At 39.8% G+C, this 20,235-nt stretch overlaps 1 protein-coding gene across 1 annotated transcript in view; it reads right to left on the bottom strand.

The window, feature by feature from the left end:
* Nucleotides 1-983: 983 nt before the first annotated feature.
* PPP1R1C (protein phosphatase 1 regulatory inhibitor subunit 1C) overlaps nt 984-20,235 on the bottom strand; it is a 58,645-nt gene continuing 39,393 nt past the window's right edge. The window contains 1 exon segment of the mRNA XM_051787968.1: nt 984-3,051. Within this exon segment, the coding sequence (XP_051643928.1) occupies nt 2,963-3,051 (89 nt within the window). The 3' untranslated portion in view covers nt 984-2,962.

The following is a 20,235-nucleotide window of genomic DNA, read 5'->3' as shown; positions in this document are numbered from 1 at the left end:
ATGTTTTCATATTGGCATTTTCTTTGAGACACGTTAGTGTTTACTAACTTTTTGTGTCGTTTCTCAATCCCCTGTTGATTTGTTTACACTAAAAAAACCCGACATTAATGGATTTTTGTGTTTGTTTTCGTCTGTGCTTGGCGACATAAACACATTGGACAACGATTGACCACGGACTCCCACAAAGAAATATCCATCGTGGAGTGCACCTATGAGGAGTACACCATGCTGTGAGACAAACAGAGCTTTCAGTTACCTGCCAAAGCATACGGGAGGCTCTCTACCTAAGGCTGTTGTTCTTAAATGTCAGCAGCTGCACCAAAACCCAGCAAAGACCTGGTTTAGTAAACAGACTGCTTTTCCTGACCTTCCTCTCTGATATCCACACACCCAAACATTTCTGCCACAAGGCTCGCTGTCAATACACTGCAGTATTTCAGCTCTGCTTCATGACAAGCACTTTTTTTCTGGGCTCTGTTATTTTACAGATTTTTTCCCTATAACTCCACTTTCTGTATACCTCACACGTGGAAGATTAGACAAACAGAATTTCTGTTTTAAGCTACAAATGGTGGATGTTTAAAAAATATGAGCATCTTGACTTTGTTGTTCAGATGAGGTCCTACCAGCAAATGATGTCAGGGTGGATCCATAATAAAATCTCTGCAACAAGTCCTACCCTTTGCCAGAAATGAGTTCCTATACTCAGATATGCATCTTGCATAAATTTGTGTAAATAAAGAGAGAAAGAAATGGGATTTTAACATGATAAAACAAAGGTGGAATTATTAGACATGGGGAGATGATAAGATCTGGCTTTAGAGATGTATCTAAATATTGGCATGGCTATCTGACACTCTTAGTGGACTATGATGATTCATCCAGATCACAAATTCTGCAAAATAGAATTGTTGTCCTCGCATTGCTGCAGTTATAATTCTGGAAACACTCAGATCCAGTTCAAACTAAATCTGGTTGGGGTTTTTTCCCTATTATTTTTAAAGTGTAATCATACTCAGGTCCAACAGTCATCCTGAAACAGGGTGTTCAGTGATGAATTCTCCAAGCTCTTACCAGGTGTTTTGTGTGTTGCCTTTGAAATGCTGAGATTCCAAAGTGTTCAATACCTTTTCCTGGTATCAGCTGTTATAAATCGTGTACATGTTTTCATTTACCCATAGGTCCTAGAGAGTTCTCATCTGGAGCCTGTGGGTACTAATAACCAGTAAAAAGCCATTAATATCCAAAGTGCTTTATTAGCTAGCAACACAGAGGGAGGGTGTGAGGTTAAACACCAATGACTGATTCACAACTTGGGAGTACTGTGGCCGTGAGCAAATATGTGAAGAGCCTGGTGCTGAACAAAAGCAAAGCCATGGCAAAGCTGGGACTGGAGCCCAGCTCTTCTTGCTGCCATTACAGTCCTAACTTGGGGCCATTCAAACAGTTTCTGAAGGGTCATTTCCATCTTTTTGTTGTTTGTGACATAAACAGCTCCCAGTCCTCTAAGTCCCATAGCTGCTTCTGTATAACTGAAGAGTCCTTCTTTTAGTCCTTCTTGCATACCCTTGCTGAGCTGGAGTCATGGATCCTGCTTGCAATGTTTCTACTGAAAATGGAACCAAAGAGGACAGATACAGAGATACAGATGGAGAGAAAAAAATGACTCTCAAATATAAAAGAACACTTGTTGACAGATCCTGTTCTCAGCAAGTCTTTGTGGAAGACCTCGAATTAAAAGTGAAATCACCATGCAAGACATAGACAAAAGACTCTGTGTTTTCATATAAGTCATCTCTTTTTTTTTTTTTTTTGCTAGCACAACCCTTTAGAAGAGACTTAAAGCAGGGGAAAGTTAAACTGAGGGTAAAACTTTGTATCAAAGGCAAACAGTTAATACAAAATGACAGTGAATTGAATTCATTAAAAAATTTGCCATTGATAAAAAATGGAAATAATCTGTTAGGTGTCACTTTGACAAAACATGTTTTTCCTTCTCCACCTTATTTCATTTTATGCCATAGAGTTTGCACAGTCTAACAAATGAAAAGGTTGGTATGAACCATGACAGACTTCAACCATAAACCTAGGGCTCAGACACAAGTTAAATTTCTGCAGCTTGATATGCTGTCACTTACTGACTGAAATTGTGACAAATGCAGGCAGAGAAGGCTGTAACTGTACTTGCTGCAGGTGATGAAGGTGAATATCGGTATTTCCCATGGCTCAGCTGGTGCATGGAATCCTTCTTACAGCTCCCACATGCTTGTGTTACCTCTGACTCCCAAAGTGAAACCTTTTCTAATGCCTCCAGATAACAATGATCTCATGTAAAGAGAAATCATTTTGGCTGCTGTGACTAGGCAGCCTCAGACCAAAAGCAAGAAAAGCACTTTAAGCGTCCAGGGAACACAGAGAAGAGTGTCTTTGCATCCTTCTACAGACAAAGAGTCACCTCTGCTTACTTTGTTACCTTCTTTCTATCCACATTACTGCAAGTAACTCTACCAACATTGGTAAAAACTGCCCTTAACTGAAAGGATCATTTTATATGAACATTTCTCTGTGCGCTAGACAAACCCTCTGTACAATAGACAGTCTTGTCGAAATTAACGTATTATTTATTTTGCACATTTTAAATCAGTTTTATTTACAACAAGCCTTAGAGTACAGCTCACACACAGTAGTTAAGCTCTGGCAGTACTGATGTCAGGTAGCTAACACATTTGCAGATTACGTTTCTAAGTCATAGAAAATGAAAGAAAAATGACTTTAAAATAACTGTTTTATCTTCAGGTATAGGGGTCACAGGACACATTTGCAGGTGTCTGTGAAGCCCATTTGAGGGCACTTCCCAGGGAGCCCCAGAGGCACATGGAGCAGGCGGTGGAGGGTCTGGCACACGCACGGCCCCACAGTTCAGTTACTCTCTGTGATGGGGCTCGGGACAGCTCTGCCCTGGTTAATGGCCCCACTCCTCTTCCCTTTCACCAACTCCCTCTTCTTCTTCTGGAAACACTGAATCACTCTGGCTCTTCAGATGCTTAATCCCTGAAAATATAAAAGTCACAATTAAAGTTGTGGTTTTTTGGTTTTTGGGGGTTTTTTTTGTTTTGTTTTGTCGAGGAAGAAAGAAAGAGAAAACCAAAATAATGGCAAGTTAAATGCCCATACTGACTCCCCTTTACACAAATTTCTTAGTTCAAATAATGCTATGGTGTATTTATAACAGAAATGTTCTCTTCCTTGAATATAGGTTCAAAACAGTATTTGCTTTTCTTTTTTCCTTTGAAACCTTTGATCAGATTAGTGTTGCCCACTTCAAGCAAGTGAAAAGTTTTCAAGGCTCGGACTGTATGCATGGAAATTATTCTACCAGATTTCATCTGGAGCCTCTTTGTGAGACTGATCTGAGGAAGGTCATTGCTCGCATATGATGCCATGCATGATCCCAACTTCCCGTGTGCATCAGAGGTGTTCTCCAGTGTGCCTTCCCACAGCCTGCCCACCACCTGCAGAGCTGTCCTGGTGCAAAAACAGCATTGCACCTGACAGAGAGGACACTGCTGGCACCAAAGCCATGACAGGATTGGATCATTTCTTACATAGGGAATGTGTTTTTCTGACCTCCAAGTACCACGTGGGGCTAGGTGAAAGGGTTTGAGGAAAGTTATGAATTACCTACTGCTGACTGGTTTCAGCCAACAAGTGAAGTAAACTCTATGAAAATTAATCAAACTACAAAGTAATTTTCCATGTCTCATGTTCAGTACAAGCAAGCAGGTCTCACTGAATGGGCCAAAGCCCATCTTCTCAGCTCTGCCTTGTTGTGATAGAAGAATTCAAGCAGGAAAAGGAAGCAACATCAAGCCAAAATGATGACAGAGATGACAGACTGGAGATGAAGGGTTGTTAGTTTCAAAAGATTTAAAGAACAAATGCACAAGAATAACTTCTGAGCCCCTAGTTTTTGAAAAACAAAGTAGGAACGTAACTGTTAATCAAATACATGATTTTAACAAAACATAAGCCTGAATTAGGTTTTTTTGGTGTCATTACTGTTGTAACATAAAAAAAGTTTGGTTTCACTGAAGATCATACATTGTTCTTGTCACCATTTCTAATTGTCAGAAAAAAGGCTTCCCTTCTATATAATTTCCTCTCTGTGACGAGGAGAATTACATCCTAGCTGCTTTAGACAGCAACTGCTAGATAATCAAACACCCCACTGTGCACCCTATGAATTATAGCACTTGTAGGGGCAGTTTTCAAAAAGGTGTGCACCCTTATGGGATACAGGGCAAGATCGAGATTACCTGTAATTATGGGTAAGAGGAATTCATGATGGTGTATGTCTGAGAGTCAGGGAGCCACTGCCATTTAACCTGAAGGTTCCTACATTTCACTGTTTATGTCCACACCACTCCAAAGTATGGGATAGATTTTTTCCATTTCTATCACTTGAAAAAGACTTCAACATAAGTTATTCCAGTTCAACAAAGTAACAAGTAGCTGAATATGGTATCTTACAAGGGGTCATACAACAGCCAGCTCCACTTCTAACAGACTCTGGGTTCCTCTCACTTTTTTCTCCACACAAATGACAGTACATGGTTCCCTGGGAAACTGTTGTTCAGATGTAAAACAAGCAAATACATTAACACTCCCAAGCCAAAGTTCTTGTAAGTGTGCCCTGCAATAATCAAACCATTTCCAATTAAGCACTTTGGTGCTCAGCTACCACCGAGCTCTTAGCACCCTCTCTTTAGCAACACCCTTTAGTAAGGCAAACACTTTAAATATGATTTCACCTAACTATAGGTTAATGGACATTTGTTTCCAAATTATATTGTGTTTGTAAGGCAAATTTGTCTCCTGTTGTTTACTCTGCCATTTCTTGCACAATTCACAGCACCCTTGTGTCACTACTCTTCAGTATTTCAGACAGGAACTGCTAGGATCCAGAGTGCATAATTTTCAAAGATGAGAAAGGGAAAGTTAGGGACAGAAAAGAAGGCATGTGATATACAGTTAGTATGATGAAGCTTCATGGAATGGTATTTTTTGTAGGAGTGAAGACTTTTGGTTATGTGGTTTAATTGCAATATTAAATACGGAAATTGTAGTAAATTGAGGGAAATTACATCAGTAAGCATTGCCCATTGACTTTCTCATAGCAAGTAGCTATCAATCTTATTTTATGATTTTTCCTAACCTCCATTCTTCATCCTGCCTTCAGCTCTGCCAGTTATTTAATGCCAAAGTGTCACTTGGAAGTAAAGACTCACAGGGCTTCCTGCTCTGACCAATAAGTGCATGGCTCAATGTCTTTATATATATGCCTCAAGATGTTCTGACACAATCAGATTGTCAGAATGAACTGATCCTAAGTATGGCATTACGAAATAAGATGCTCAACTACACAATGACACAAGTTAGCGTGAATCAACAGGTAAAGAAATTCCTGTCAGTAACATACGAACATGCATGACAGGACAGCTGGTGGCTGTCCTGAAAAGACACTTTTCATGCACAATGCATCAGACTTTTACAGTGCAAAAAATTGTTTGGGGAAATAAAAATACTTAGTTAAATTATAGCAATCATACTCTTGGATTAAAAGTGTATCTAGCCACATCACATTGCAGTCTGGTGGTCACTGATGAAGCACGATAATAAAGATGAGCATCAAATACACATTTTAAAATTTTACTCATAGCAAAAAAGCAAAACAAAGAGAATATTTGCTGGGGTATGTGGGGGATATTTAGAAGATATTGTTTGTATGTAAAAGCACATCCAAGTTAGAAATGTCAAGTTACTGGTTCCATGTAATTGCAAATAGGAAGGACTGCAAACGTTGATCCATGGAGTCACTTTGTCTCCTCGGTGTCCCTTATTCTAGGCAATGGGTAACTGAATTTGTGGGCACCCTCACTTTCCTGAAGTGCTGTGCCTGAGCTGTCCTCATGCTGCTTTGTTTCTCTCACTGGATGCCCTGCCCTGCTCTCCCTTGCTTGTGGATGGGGCTCACAGGGTCCCAGCCATCTCCTGGGGCTGTTCCCCACCTCCTCTGCACCTGGCCCAGTCACTGCTCCACAGTGTCACAGCCCAGCTGGGGCTCTGTTCTTCACCTGGGAAGTCTGACAGCAAAAAGCCCCTTCCAGACCAAACGCTGCCCCTTCTAACCACACCCTGGCAACCATTTCGTACACTCAGTGTGTTCAAACTCACCTTTATGCTGCTTTAAAACAAAGCCTGACCGAACATTTCTAAAGCCAGCTGGAAAAGCATTGTTTTTTCCTCAAAGGGCTTATATTTCAGAGCAGGTAATTTAATCCAATTAATGCTGATAAGTAAACCCATAATTCCAAGCTATGTTCAGCAGCCATGCACTAATATGATTTGAACTGGTAATTCTTTTTAGATGAAGTCACTACCTCAAATCATATATTTCTAGATACTTAAAAATTATAAATGTAAATGGGACAACTTTCTGGCATTTTTGTAGTCACGTAATAACATCCATGCTGTTTCATCATCAGCTGTCTTTTTGCTTCTCTCCATCTAACCAAAGCACCAGATTAGAAGGCTAAGCAGTGTCACAGGATATGAAATAACCAAGTGTTCCTGAATTAAGTAAAAAGAACTAAAAAATACTCAAGTAATTAAAGCAGCTCTCCATCCTATTTAACACTTCTTCCTTCACCCCACTTCACTGCCCAAGGAAGAGTGTTGACATTTACTAAACTCAGGATTGAAGTCTGGTTGGCAGCTTGAATTCCCTGAAGTTTGAAGGGTATTTAGTTTTATGATTTGGAGCTGATCCTCTCTCTATCAAAAACACATTTCCAGATTTTCAGGAAGCAGAGAAAGGGAAAGCTGAGCCACATACAAAACAGGCTGATTTTCAGCATTTCAGGACTCAAATCACTTTGAAATTATCATGCAAACAAACCTGGCCAAAGAGGATAACAATCAAATAAAAATGTCTATTTTATGCCAATGCTAAATGGATTATGCTCTCATTCCTTCAGCAAAAATGAGAATATCAAAAGAAACATATATTCACACAACTAAACAAGAAAAAAGACTATGCTTTTTAGCAGTACATTTTGGTTTGCATTTATCAGTCAAATACATTTTGACTTCTCTGATATGTCTCATAATTTTTTCCCAACTGAAAAGAATTCTTGACTTAAAAAAACCAACAAAACAAACAAACAAACCTCTAAAAACCTCACAGAAAACCCCAAACCAAACCAAACAAACAAAAAAAAGGATTGGGGAAAAAAAAAAAAAGGAAAGAAAAAAAAGTACAAAATCAAAACCCAAAGGAAACAAACAAACAAAACCAGAGTAAAACTTTAAAAGTAATGTCATAAAAATCAGCCTCCAGCACAGGTCTTTGGCTGAGTGCAGTGGAAGGCAGCTGTGAAGGTGATAGCCCATACTGATACAGGATAACAAACAGCTGTTTCAGATCATGGGCAACTTTGAAGCACCTAACAGCAGCCTGCCTGTACCAAGGAAAGTTGCCTAGAAGAGGGATATGTCTGTTCATGAATTGGAAGAGAGTATATTCTGACTGGATATAAGGAAGAAATTATTTCAATGAGTGTACTTAAGCACTGGTGTGGTTTCCCAGTGAAAATGTGAGGTTTGTCTCCAAGGAGCTTTTCAGTACTGAACTAGACAAAGCCTTGAACAACCTGGTTAAATTTGGTGCTGATTCTGCTTTATGCTACAGGTTGAACTTTGGACTTTCCCAAGGTTTCTTGCAACCTAAATAACTATATGGTTTTATGAAATCAAAACTCTGTAAATTCATTTTACAGTTTATAATAGTGTCTTAACATTAACTGTGTGATTGAAGGCTACATTTTGACCCATCTGGAAGTGTAAAATGTCTCCTTTCTCTGGAAAAGAGATGAAGTGTCTAATTGCACCTGTCAGAGTGTTTTCAGAAACAATGTTTCTCTTCACTCCTTAAAACCATGGGACAAGATTAAATCAGTATTTCTGTACTGATTTTGGAAAACATATAAACTCATAATTAGGTTATGTAGTCCATTTTGATCTATATATACATGTATAGGAGCAATACATTTTTCCCAAACACAAGGGATGAAAATAATGGCATTAAGGGGTTGCACCAGATTAAGTGCTAGTGTATTTCCAAAATCAGTGAACACGGAGCACCTCTTGCATGTGACAGATACACCTGTGAGACAAAATCTCACATGGAAGTCACACCCAAGTCATGACCCAGAGCATAGAAATGTAACAGAAAACATGTAATTTCCTGAGATGGAGGCATAGGAGCGGGCTGTCCTCTGGAGTGAGTCCTGGCACACTACTGCCTGCTGCTGAAATGCCTCATCTTCCCTCTGGGTTTTCAGGGGTAGATCAATGTCTCAGTCACTCACTACCTGTGTGTGGTGCCTGAGGATGCTGACTACCACTGTAGTTAAAAAAATATGCTCATTGCCTGCAGATGTAACAGATTAAAGAAATATACTGTAGTAACAAAACCAAAGCCTGTGCACTCTGTCTCTAAAGAAATCCCCTTCTTGCTCAGCTAGACATCTGCACAATAGAAGCAACACAGACTCTCAACACTTCACAAGATGTTTTGCCAGATGCTTCCAGAAGCATCCAGTGTTCCATGCGAGGGAATGTGCTCCCTTCTGCTGATCATTGCCAGCAGGACAGCCCCAAGACTGTCCCTGAAATGGGTGCTGCAGTGCAGCTCAGACAGGCACAACTCAGCCTCAGATTTGGGAGCACCACACTGTGAAAAGCATGAAATCCTTCCTGCTCTTGCCACCTCTGGCAGAAGCTGAGGACCATCAGAGCCCACAGAAAGAGCTGCCTGGCAGAAACCTCCTTTGACAGAAGATGAGGAATTATTAAACAGTTTTCCACTCTGTGACTTTCTTTAATTTAACAGAATACAGCATAATCAGCCTCCATTCTCAGCATTTTCTGTTTCATAAAAGTTTAGAAAAAGCAGGTTTAGTCATCTTCAAATGTTCATTGTCAGGTACATGCCAACTACACTCCCAAATTTACTTAAATGTAAGAAGTACATGTCTTCCCTCTGCCCCATTTGGAGCAGGTAACAGAAACACAGCTGTCACCACTGGTCATGGAAAAACTCAAAACTTACCCCCTGCACACACACATCCTAGGCATTTTGACTTTCTTGATAAAAAAATCAGTTGTTTGGCTGGAAAAAAAATTAAATCCTACTATATAATTTTTTTGTTTTAAACAGCTGAAATACAGAAGGACATATATTCCATCCTAGAGCAGGACAGGAGACAAGTAAAAAAAATACTGCAGTTTCCCAAAAACCTATTTTGAGCTTTCTCTTGCTTCCTCTTTGCATAAATGACCCGATATCTATCTCCTTCATCTGTACAATCAGTTCCTGAAACCTTTAATCCATTTTTACTTAATTAAGTCATTTAGATAAGCTCTCCTTGCGTACAAGTTATAATTCAGTGCTTAAGCTTTTGTTAGTAATGCTTAAAAACCATTAACCCTATCCTCAACCCTCCTTGCCTCCCCAGATGCTGTACAAGTCTTCTTCCTCCACTGTTCAGCTCACCAAAAACGATGCTCACTGCTTCCACCTTATCACCTCTCCCCTTCCCCATCATCCACTTCCTTTGATCAAGTTACCCTTGGAGCCACTCTGAAAGCTTTCTGGCAAAAGTGTCTAGTGGTCTCTGTCTTCATCCTTTCCAATTTGTTGATGTCTTTGCCTCTAATATTTCTTTGCCCTCGTTCTTCTTCCACTGTTGTAATATTTTTCCCCTTGAGAAAAATGACTCTGAGAGTCATTCTTCCCTCTCTCCAGCCTCTGAGGACAGATGGCAGAGGCTGCAGGTTTTTTTCTACTCTTAAAAGTACTCCCAGTTTTCAACCATGTACTTCTCAAATACAAAAATACTAAACACCTAAATAAAGATTCTGACAGATAGAGTTTGTTACTTCTGTCCAAATTAAAACTCTAGACTACATTTTTGATGCAAGTTTGTGGAAGTCTAAGATGTTATCTCAAAGTGGTCAAAATCAAGCTCTCAATTTTCAGTCCTGTCCAAAATGTTCATTTACTATCAACACCACCATCATTTTTTCATGAGATTAAGGCTTACAAATTTCTGATTTCCAATCTTCTCTAGGTCCCCATATCCAGCTATCATCTAAGTCTTGAGCATTTTTCTTTCTTAACATGTCCAACATGGTCTTTACCATTTATCCAGTCATTGAAACTCTCCTTATCCCGGGGTCTTCACTACTACCACATCTCCTTCTCTAAGCTTCATAAACATAACTTTGCTCCAAACACTCCTTTCCCTCTGGAGTTCCCTTCATTGATTCATTCCAAGATATTTCAGACTAACAGTGGTAATTTATGCTTTCAAGGAAAATTAAGTTTCTTCACATATTATGAGCATCATCCACACTCAAATCAGGAAATTATACAGTTTGGCTGCTCAAATTGCTAGACTTTTAAATTAGTATTTTCTTTCTTTCTCCTGCAGTTCTGAAGAAGTACAACTACCAGCCTCAATGACCACTTCCAAATCCTCCTTAAATTCCTCAGTTGTGGAATTTCAGAAGCAACCTAAGAACATTTTTGTTGCCAGAATGCTAAGACAGACTGCTGCATTCCTCCCTAACACTCTCTATTTGTTCCTGGGTTTGATTGCTGTACCCTAGCTGGGATTTCCCTGGTGCAACAATCAGCTCCTGTTAAATGTTTGAATAAGGTTTATGTGGCACAGACCTAATCCCTGATGTGGGTTCCTGGATGCTTCATTAACATCAATATGATATGAAAAGAATTGTGGCATACACTGATCAGTGGAGGATTACTGAGTATGAACTGAGCTGGACAATGGCTGGTGTTTGCAAACAGAAGATGCATTTTACATACCTTTCCTTGTGTTTCTTCATTCCCACCTAGAAGAATGGCTTCAGTCTGACAACCTGGCAGCTATTATTTCATCTGCTGATGCTCAAGTTCAATAATCACACCACATGACCTGTGGCAGGCTAGTCCTGCTTCCAAGCAGACCTGGCAACAAGAGCAGCATCTCAGCCTCTCTAAAGGGAGCAGCCCCGGTGTGTCTCAAGACAGCCCCCTCTTGGGTGGTCCCTGAGCTACCCGCAGTTCAAAGCACCAAAAAGTTTTCTGTGACATGACAGGAATAAAACACACAGATCCAGACCTTGACAATTTCTATATATGTGAGTGAGTGAACAGAAAAAACATGAGGGAGAGAAGACCAAATAAAAGTAAATAGATGTGGAAAATTTTGCTTTACAGATGTTGGCAACTGTGAAAAGTCTGCTTGACATGGCCTTTGGAAATTTTCCAAAATCTGGGTTGTTCTTTGCTGAGAAAAATTGAAAAAAATGCTGCACTGTGGAACTGTCTCAAAGGACTCTGAATGGTAATCATGTTTATCAGCTTTTGTTAACCAAAGTATTATGGAGGAGTAAAACTAATCACTTGAAGTTTGATAACCAACATTCAGGAGTCACCCTTTCTCCTGTGGGCAACAGGTCTGAACATAGTCAGGTCATTTTTTATTAAACAGAGTTTGATCCTGCTCCTCCAGAAATTAATGAGATTTTCTCTTACTGTTTTTAAAGGAAGAAAAGTTAGCTTTTGCAACTGATTATAAGTTCCAGTTATAAAGAAAAAAACGCAGCTACTGCTCACTTACAATGAATGTATGTAAAATACTATAAATTACGTTTGTATGTGGCTTTAAAGTTTGAGATATGAGATAAACAAAGTGACACAGACAATAGGTGTGCTAGATATTCTCAAACTCCTGCTTAGATTATCCAAGAAAAAGCAAAGTCAGGCTGTCACTGTCATTTACAGCTAATAGAGTCTTCAAAGGCCAGCGGACATGGTGGATCTCCAGTGTTTAGAATAAAAAGAATGTAGAGCACCAGTGTGGCAGTTTAAGCTATGCTGACATTTTAGCAATCTATAAATCAGAAAAAAAAAACTGTGTGTGTTACATTGTTTTATACCTAAGCTCAGGCTGAGAGGGAGAAAAAAATTCTCCTGTGTGTTATGATTATGAGACCAAGATATGATTCAGCCTTACAATTTCGTCTACTTTTTTTTCTCTCTAATGTGCATGACTAAATTAAAACAAATGATCTGAACCACTGGCAAATACGATAGGTTTATGTAGGTCACATACCTGATCTGAGCAGATCAGATCATCAGCACATTCAGCAGGTCACCACGGCCCCATAGATGTTTGTGAATGTTCATTTGGAAACTCAGCAACAAGGACTGACTAATTTTCTAAATGTCTACTGGTTGCTACTAACTCTTCTCTTAGCTCCAGTCATACAAGACTCAGTTGTCATGGTAAGCCTTTTAAATGACAAATGTTGAGGCTCATACTACTTTCTCTCAGTCAAAAGACTCACTGTTAAACTATCACAATGAAGACTGTATGAGAGCAGCAAAACTCATGTTGTACATGTCTGGCTACTTTCCATTTTGTTCTCTCAGACAGCACTTTCCACTCCATTTTTCCCTCTTGGAAGTGGCTTGAAGCAGCACTGGCTCCATAAGAGTAGCGTGAAGAAGCTTCTTGAGCACAGAAAGGCTTTTGTTGGTCCTCCACAGGCTGGCCACAACATGCACCAGAGAGAGGGGTCAGCTTTGCTGTTGCTGAAGGGACTGCATCTCCCACTTACAGTAGCCAAAAGAGTAAACAGAGAGGCTTTTGTCGCCCCAGGCAACTTCTGCTAGTATGTAAACATCTTGTTCTGCTTTCTTCCTTCCTTCCTTCCCATGCTAGCCCTCAGACTGCAGAAATCAGCCAGTCTTCAGAGTTCAAATGAAGAGCAGAAGCTCCTGCAGTCAGGCAGCCAAGCGGGTGTTTCAGGCTATATCAATCTCAGTCCAACATTAATTACCCTTTGGAAAGCCAGAAAATATTTCTTAGCTGATTCTGTGGAGGATGGCTCTTTGTCAACTACCTCAACAACTTGATCAGAAAAACGTGCAGAGATGATTTCCACATGGGTAATGAATCTGGACAGTACTGCAAGGCTCTCCTCCTGCATGGCTCTGGTCTGACTGGCAGCTGGAGGCTGAATCAGGAGAGGTTTACAGTTTTTTAGCTGACATGTTTTCATCCCAATTTTTCATAGCTCAGAGATAGGCTTAGAGCTGTTGATAAGTGTGCTTGAACTCAACCAGCACAGGCAGACCTTCAAAGGTGCTGTGCTTTGGCAGGTCCTGGGAAGCTTGTTAGATGGTCAGAATCTCCTCTGAGAAGGCAGCTGCTGGAAGGCAAATTTTACTGGGCAATGTGTTTATTTGCTGGAATTGCTAAGCCCTCGCTTTTAACAACAGCACCACTTTCAGTCAGGCAGCTGTCTGCCTAAGAGTAGGTCAAAATCACAAGACTGGCAGAATTGTTCTCTTATTTTAAAGGATTACTGTAATTCCATCAATAAAAGGCCACATTTTCAAACCTGAACCATAATAAGAGAAGCCAAAAGCTCTGTTACTGTCACAAAGTATGTGTTGGAACTCACTGGCCTTAAAAGTTTATGAGTGGCATTTTCTAAGTGTAGTTTCTTTAAGTTAAATCATCTTACATTTTCCTAGGCCACTTCTGTCATGATTCTCCACATGCTTCTACAGGATAGTTTATGTATCCAGTTGGAGACACTTTGTAGGCTGACTATCTTAAAATAAGCCAGGAGGCTAAAAGCGGGAAAAGGTTTTACAGCTAAAAAATCACATCAGCAAAGACTTAGGAAAGCTGATGCCATATGAAATGATCCTCAATATTTAGCTACAGCAGGTAAGTCTGTTTAGAGGTAGGGAAAAGACAAATTTTAGTTATACAGACTGCTATGTACTAGATAAAACCACGTTATTTTTCTACCTGCTGTAAGTAAATATAGGAAAAGTTAAGAATAATTAGAAAAATCTGAACTTTCATGAGAAGTCTTAACTTCTGCATTCTAAAATATATGCCATCATTCAACCTAAAATATGGATGAAGTGTAGAATTATGTTGAAGGCTGTGCTTTATGCCAGAGATTCAATTATATAAAAATAGTGGTCCTTTCCAAGCCTTGAAATCAGGGTGTGTTTACAAAAGGGGTCCTCCTCTTGTTTCTAGGAACAAATGCTTTGTTCACAGCTACTATTCCTTTTGCAGAGGATTAAAAAAAAAGAGTTCTGCTCCCAATATGTCAATATATTAAATGGTAATTTATGTGTGAGAGAGGGAATTGAGTGTCATAGCAGTTTCATTTTCTCTAATCTGTTCCTGACAATAGTGTCAACCAAGAACATTTTAGCTTTTTTTTTTTTTTTTTTTAAATTTATTTGTACTTCCCCAGTTTTTAATGGGAAATCTCTGACCTGGTCTCCTGGCCATTTCTCTTACTACAGCAAATTTATTCAAGACTTCATCTTTTTTGATACAAATCAGAAACGTATTCTTGTCCCAAACTCCAGTTGAGGCTGTGCAAACCAGTCTTCAAAGCAAATGTCTAAGCATTTTTAAGGGACTTGATTTCAGCAATTAATTCTTGGGGAAAATGCTTTATTAGAGAACCTGAACTGAAGGAGACTGAGCTTTTTGGATCTTAGGTTGGCTGAGACTTGCACCTAGTTGGGATGTGAGGTACTTATGGTTGCACTTGACAGAATAGTAGCACGACTTTTTCTTTGCACCATGTTTTATCTTCAAATGAAATGCCTTCCATTCAAATGGCAATTTTCATTAGGGTTAAAAAATACATTGCCTGGCAGAGCTCTGTCTATGGCAGGGGGAGATGAACCTGCTCAAAAACCTGCAATGAAGGCAGTGTGTGGTGCTGGCAGTGCCTCAGATGCTGAGAAGGGCTGCGACAGCTGGCCCAGAGTGAAGCAGGCCCACTGCACACTGCTGTTCTGGCAGCACACCCGCCAGAAGAGAAGTGAAAAATGAAAATGCTGCTTACCTGCAAAATTCTGAGCAGTAGGAACAAAACATAATGTTTTTACTTGTGATTTACTTACAGTGATTTTCTCCCAAATCAGAAGAAATATATGATATAAGCTCCAATTAGTAAAGCAGGGAATGAAACCTTATACAGCAAAATAACCTCTCAATGTATGGCAGAACCACTGATAACAATAATACCTGCCTTTTTACTCTCCAGCCCAGCCCCTCCATAACTCTTTTTTTTTCTGAGAAAATAATTTTGTAGGTTCCATTTAAAAAAAAAACAATGACAAAACCCAATGTACATAACTAAAGGAAAATAGATCCATTCCCTCTGTGAAAAATGTGAAACACCCTAACTCTGTGTTTGGTTGGGTCTCTGGATGGCAAGAAATGGTTTTTTTTAATGCCAGGGACATTTATAGATGTAGACTTCAATTGTGTTAATTGGACTCTGTACTGTTTGTACTGTTCAGCAAGCCCTTGCACTGCAATAACACTGCAGGTTGTGCCCCTTCAGGCAGGTAAAGTTTGCTTAGAAAGTTTCTCTGCAAAACTTAGCTAACTTGTGTAGGAAGTAATGTTTTTATGTCCTAAATATGTATGGAATTTTGTTAACTATAAAAGGTAAGCTTAAAAGTAATATATAAAGAATAGGGGCAATATTAAATACCACAGCAGTTTTGAGGAGATATGAGACAAATAAGATCCTGTCCAGACTGGAGAGCTGTCACTGGATTATCACTCAAGGACCAACAGTTACATTTAGGTCCAGTCACAGGTCAGATGTAGACAGAGTCTGGGATCAAATTTCACCAAGATTTTAATTATGGCCCCTTATGTTATTGGAAATGCTCATCCTTACTTACATGGGGCCAGTGCCACCACAATCTCATCAGTTTTGGCCACGCTGCCTGGAAAAGGTTTTTGCTCAATACAGAATTGTTTTATAAACATTGGAGAGGTTTCTTTTTGATTTTAAGTACAAAAATATGTGATTCTTCTCCTTGCTGTAATAATGACAAATACTGTAAAAATGTAACAAGGTCAAAGCTATCCTTGTTTTACCTCTGCTTCCTAGGTCTTTTTTCCCCTTGTTTTCCGCTAAATGCTGTGACAACATAAGAACTGTCCCCATGGGATGTTCAAGGGCAGCCCGGGCTTGTAGCTAAGCATAGATGTCTACCCACCTTTAAGTGTTTTAATGTCAAATGTACTTGCCAGTGATTCCTTACCTGGTCAGCAGAGAGACTTTCAGGGCCTGATTTTTCATTAGGTGATCTATAACAAACCCAGAGTAACTCCATGTTTGACTTGGTTTAAGCAGGATGCATTCACACCAGAGCACTTATAAAAATGACAGTAGTAGACTTTGATAGCTGAATATTTGCACTTCCTTGGAGCTGTACAATTTTTGTTTGTTCACAATTAGAAAAAAACCCTGAAATTTCACAATTCCCTTTATGAAAAAAATAAAAGGAAAAAAACCCCACCAAAACAATTAATATTAGCAATATCAAATCAGGCAGTTTTGCTTAGTTTGTTAAACATAAATATCTAGACATGCTATAGGAAAATGAATTTGATTTTTTTTACACATTCAAAGCACAATTGAAATTAAGCTTTTTTCATTCAAAACCTTACTGAAAAAAATGCTTTACAAAACATTTTCATCTCCCCATGAGCCATTTTCAAGAAACTGTGTTTCAGTTTTCTTTAGGCATTCTTATCTGACTTCAGCATTAGTTGACAGGACTATCCAGCTGCTTGCTTTTTCCTGGACAACTGCACTGTGGCTCTACTTTTTTATATTTTGGCTGAAATGGGGATTTTTGAGGTCAAGAACCCTAAACAGTTGAGAAAAAACTTACTGCCACATCCTTAGGGGAGAGAATACTTGATGGAGAAGGGGCCGCTGTAATACTGAGAAGCAGAAGCCTGAGCATGTGATGGGGTGAATGAAGTCCTGTGTGTAATGACTTAGAAGCTTTTGCTTTTTCATAGCTTCTTATATTTCATCTCCAGGCCTGGCATAGCATCCCCAGCATTCTTTTCAGTTTATATTCTGGATCCATATTTTCTATTTTTGTTATTCTTTTTGTGGCTATTATTTCTTTCTGTGGTCTGGGGCAGATACAGAGCAAAATTTGTTAATGGCTGATTTCAGTTTCTTGCTGAATACACTGTGCAGCCTGATATTTTTAGAGTGAGGATGAAAAGCTTTGCAGTAAGTTTTCAAAAAGAAGACAGAAGCAAAATCTTCGCTGGTCACCCAGCATTCCAAAGTAGTCTTTCTCTGCTATATTTCCATGTGCTGTGTGGCTCTCACTTTTAATTAATCCAATCTGGTTTTTTTTTGTCAGAAGTCTATAAGCTTCTCTATTAATTTGCTGATGAATCTGCTACTGAGTTTTAATTATAATCTTCATTGTGATCCTTCTTATGATGACAAAGACAGGATTTTTGCATCAGCATAACCTGACATCAGCAATATTGTAAACGTTGAAAAGAGCTCTTCTTTAATTTCAAGTATTTTATAAACAGCTTCAAAATTACAAAAACATTGTGATGATTAAACAAATGATTGATAGGTTGGTGTTTACATTAAATTATCTCCATTGCAGTTGCTTCATGGATGGCATATGAATAGCAGTCAAGTACTATTTTCTTCATGTTACAGGTACTGTAGCTGTAGTCCTTACATCCATGCAGGAATCTGTCAGAAAGAATGAGCCTCTTTAGTTTTCACCACCTCAGTGCCTGTGAGCTGCTGAGATCATCTCAAGCAACTGGGATCCATTTCAGAACACTGAAGGTGGAAATGTCTTTAATCCTTCCCCTCTCCCTCTGCAGCAGGCATTTCATGCTAACCAAAGCAGAGCCTATGGTATGAGCTATGAATCGAGCCAGCTTAACTCCCCAGGAGTATTTCTGGAAGATCAGATGCAGTCTCCCTTCTGTTTTCCCTTGGTGCTGGAGAGGTTTTTGTCATTTTAAGAGCTAGTAGAGGCCTACAGCCTACTCTAGCCTTAATTCTTGCTTCTGAGACATTTTCCTAAGACACAGTATCATCCAGACAAACTGACATGTAGAGAGCCCTCTTCCAGAAGCAGGGAATGTCCTTCCATAAAATATGTTGCCTATTGGACTAAAAGGTGGAATTCAGATATAGGCAACTGTGGGATGATGTTTTCATCGTGTTGTCATATACTGCTTTGTGAAAGGTTTACAAGTAAAACTGCTACTGAGTCACAGAATTGCTGTGGCTGGAAGGTACTGCCAGGGATTGTCTAGTCAACACAGGGTAGGCTGGAGCAGGTTGCCTAGGACTGTATTCAGTCAGATTTTGAGTATCTCCAACGGTGGAGATTCCATAAGTTTTCTAGGCAACTTGTTCCACTGTTTTACCACTGTCACGGTAAAAAGTTGCAAAAAAATAAAAAAGTGCCTATCATTACTGTTTCATAAGACATGACTGTATTTATATATAAAATTGCATCTCTGGCAGATAGATTTCCTAATTTTCAATACTGTTTCCAGTGTTCAACATAGGATTTTCCAAAGAATCCACACTCCCAACTGCCAAATGCATGCTGGCCCCTGAGAACCCAAGTCTTGTAGGCTACAGCTAAAAACACACTAAAGAGCTCTGTACATTGATCTCCTCTGGCTGCCCTGAGCAGCCATTAGCCCAGGTCCCCAGATTTGTCTGTGCCAATTAGCTCTCACCCACAAAGCTCCCAGTCTGGTGTAGGAACCAGCAAGTGATCATTTTCACTGGGTGCTTTGGATGACTCCCATGACTTGGGAGCATAAAAGGGTTTGAGGTGTGGATGTGGGCTTTGTGGAGCCAGCTGGCCTCAAGAGAGAAGAAAACTCTTGGGCAAGTGCAGCTGTGAGATCTTACACTGATGAGCACTTCACAACTCGACTGCTTACCTTGTTATTCTAAAAAATAAACTCTTAGGACAAGAAAAGCATGTCTAGTTCCTTTCTCTCATATAATAGGTTTGTAGGTTTTAAATATGCTCAGAAGCCTTGATTTTAACCTTTTGTCCAATTACAGCTCTTCAGACTGAGTATACCCTGCATGATCTCATCATTTTGACCTAGTCTGAGACTATGCAAATATTTTCACTTGCTGGAATCTTCTCAGATACACCAGCCTGCTCTGAAGGAGCAGGATCAGCACATCTCCCAGTAGGTTTGTGCAGCTGCTTGTGGGGGCTGAGATTTGATGTCATAGCTGGAGAATAAACACCATGAGGTCCTGCAGTACACAGCAACTTTCAGAGACTTAGGTGGGGTCCTCAGCAACCTGAAACTGAGATGGGAGACCAGCCTGGACAACCAGGTGGCTTTGTCCACCAGCCAGGCAGGGTGGTGGTGGCACCAGGGGCATGGGGAGCTTGGCCCCATGGAGCTGGGCTGCCTCATCAGCAAACCAGCAGCAAACAGCAGCAAAGCAGGAGTAAATGGGCAGGTGCTGTTTACTCACTTGCTGGGGATCCTGTTGGAGAGCCCACCCAAATGCAGGCTGATGCCTTTAACCCTTAAGAGAGGGTTGGTGACCTGTTAAATCCCAATGCAGCTGTCAGCAGGAAGGGGAGGAAGCAGATATCCTGGTTAGTCCTAACCAGGGAATGAACTGTGATCAAACACACACCCTGGTCAGTGAGCAAGTGGGAAGGGGGATGGGAAAGCAGTGACTCTTTTCCACACAACATCAGATCAGAAATAACTTGTTGGTGGAGAACAAGTCTCCAAACTGTCCAATCACAGAGACTTCAACGGGAGATAGAGAACAGCATTGTTTTGCTGCAAGGAACAATTTCCACAGAGGAAGGGTACAAATCCCTTGAGCCAAGGGAGACAAACAACAATGCAGCAATTTATGGTGTTTTGCACAGTCATATAGATAGATTTTCACACCCTTAAAACAAATGTGAAACAATTTAGTACGCAATGCTTATGCACAACCAGAGTGCTTCTTTGGTACACAAATTCAGTAAAATCAAAGTCCTAGCTTAGACAGTGTCTCTGATCTTTTGGGAGAGGAGAAAAGAAAAGAGAACAGTGAAAGGTTTAGTTTGACATCTTTAGTAATATTTTAAATTTGAAATATTTTAATTTTAAAATGTTCAGCTAATGGACAACTGAAACCCCACCAATTTCTTATGTTTAACTGTTTTGATTGCTGGCAAATTAGAAACCAATGTTAAGAAAC

The sequence above is a fragment of the Manacus candei genome, unplaced genomic scaffold (assembly GCF_025592945.1).
Source record: "Manacus candei isolate 608988 ecotype Guabito, Panama unplaced genomic scaffold, ASM2559294v1 h1tg000023l, whole genome shotgun sequence".
NCBI lineage: Eukaryota > Metazoa > Chordata > Aves > Passeriformes > Pipridae > Manacus > Manacus candei.
This window is presented reverse-complemented; position numbering and strand designations above follow the sequence as displayed.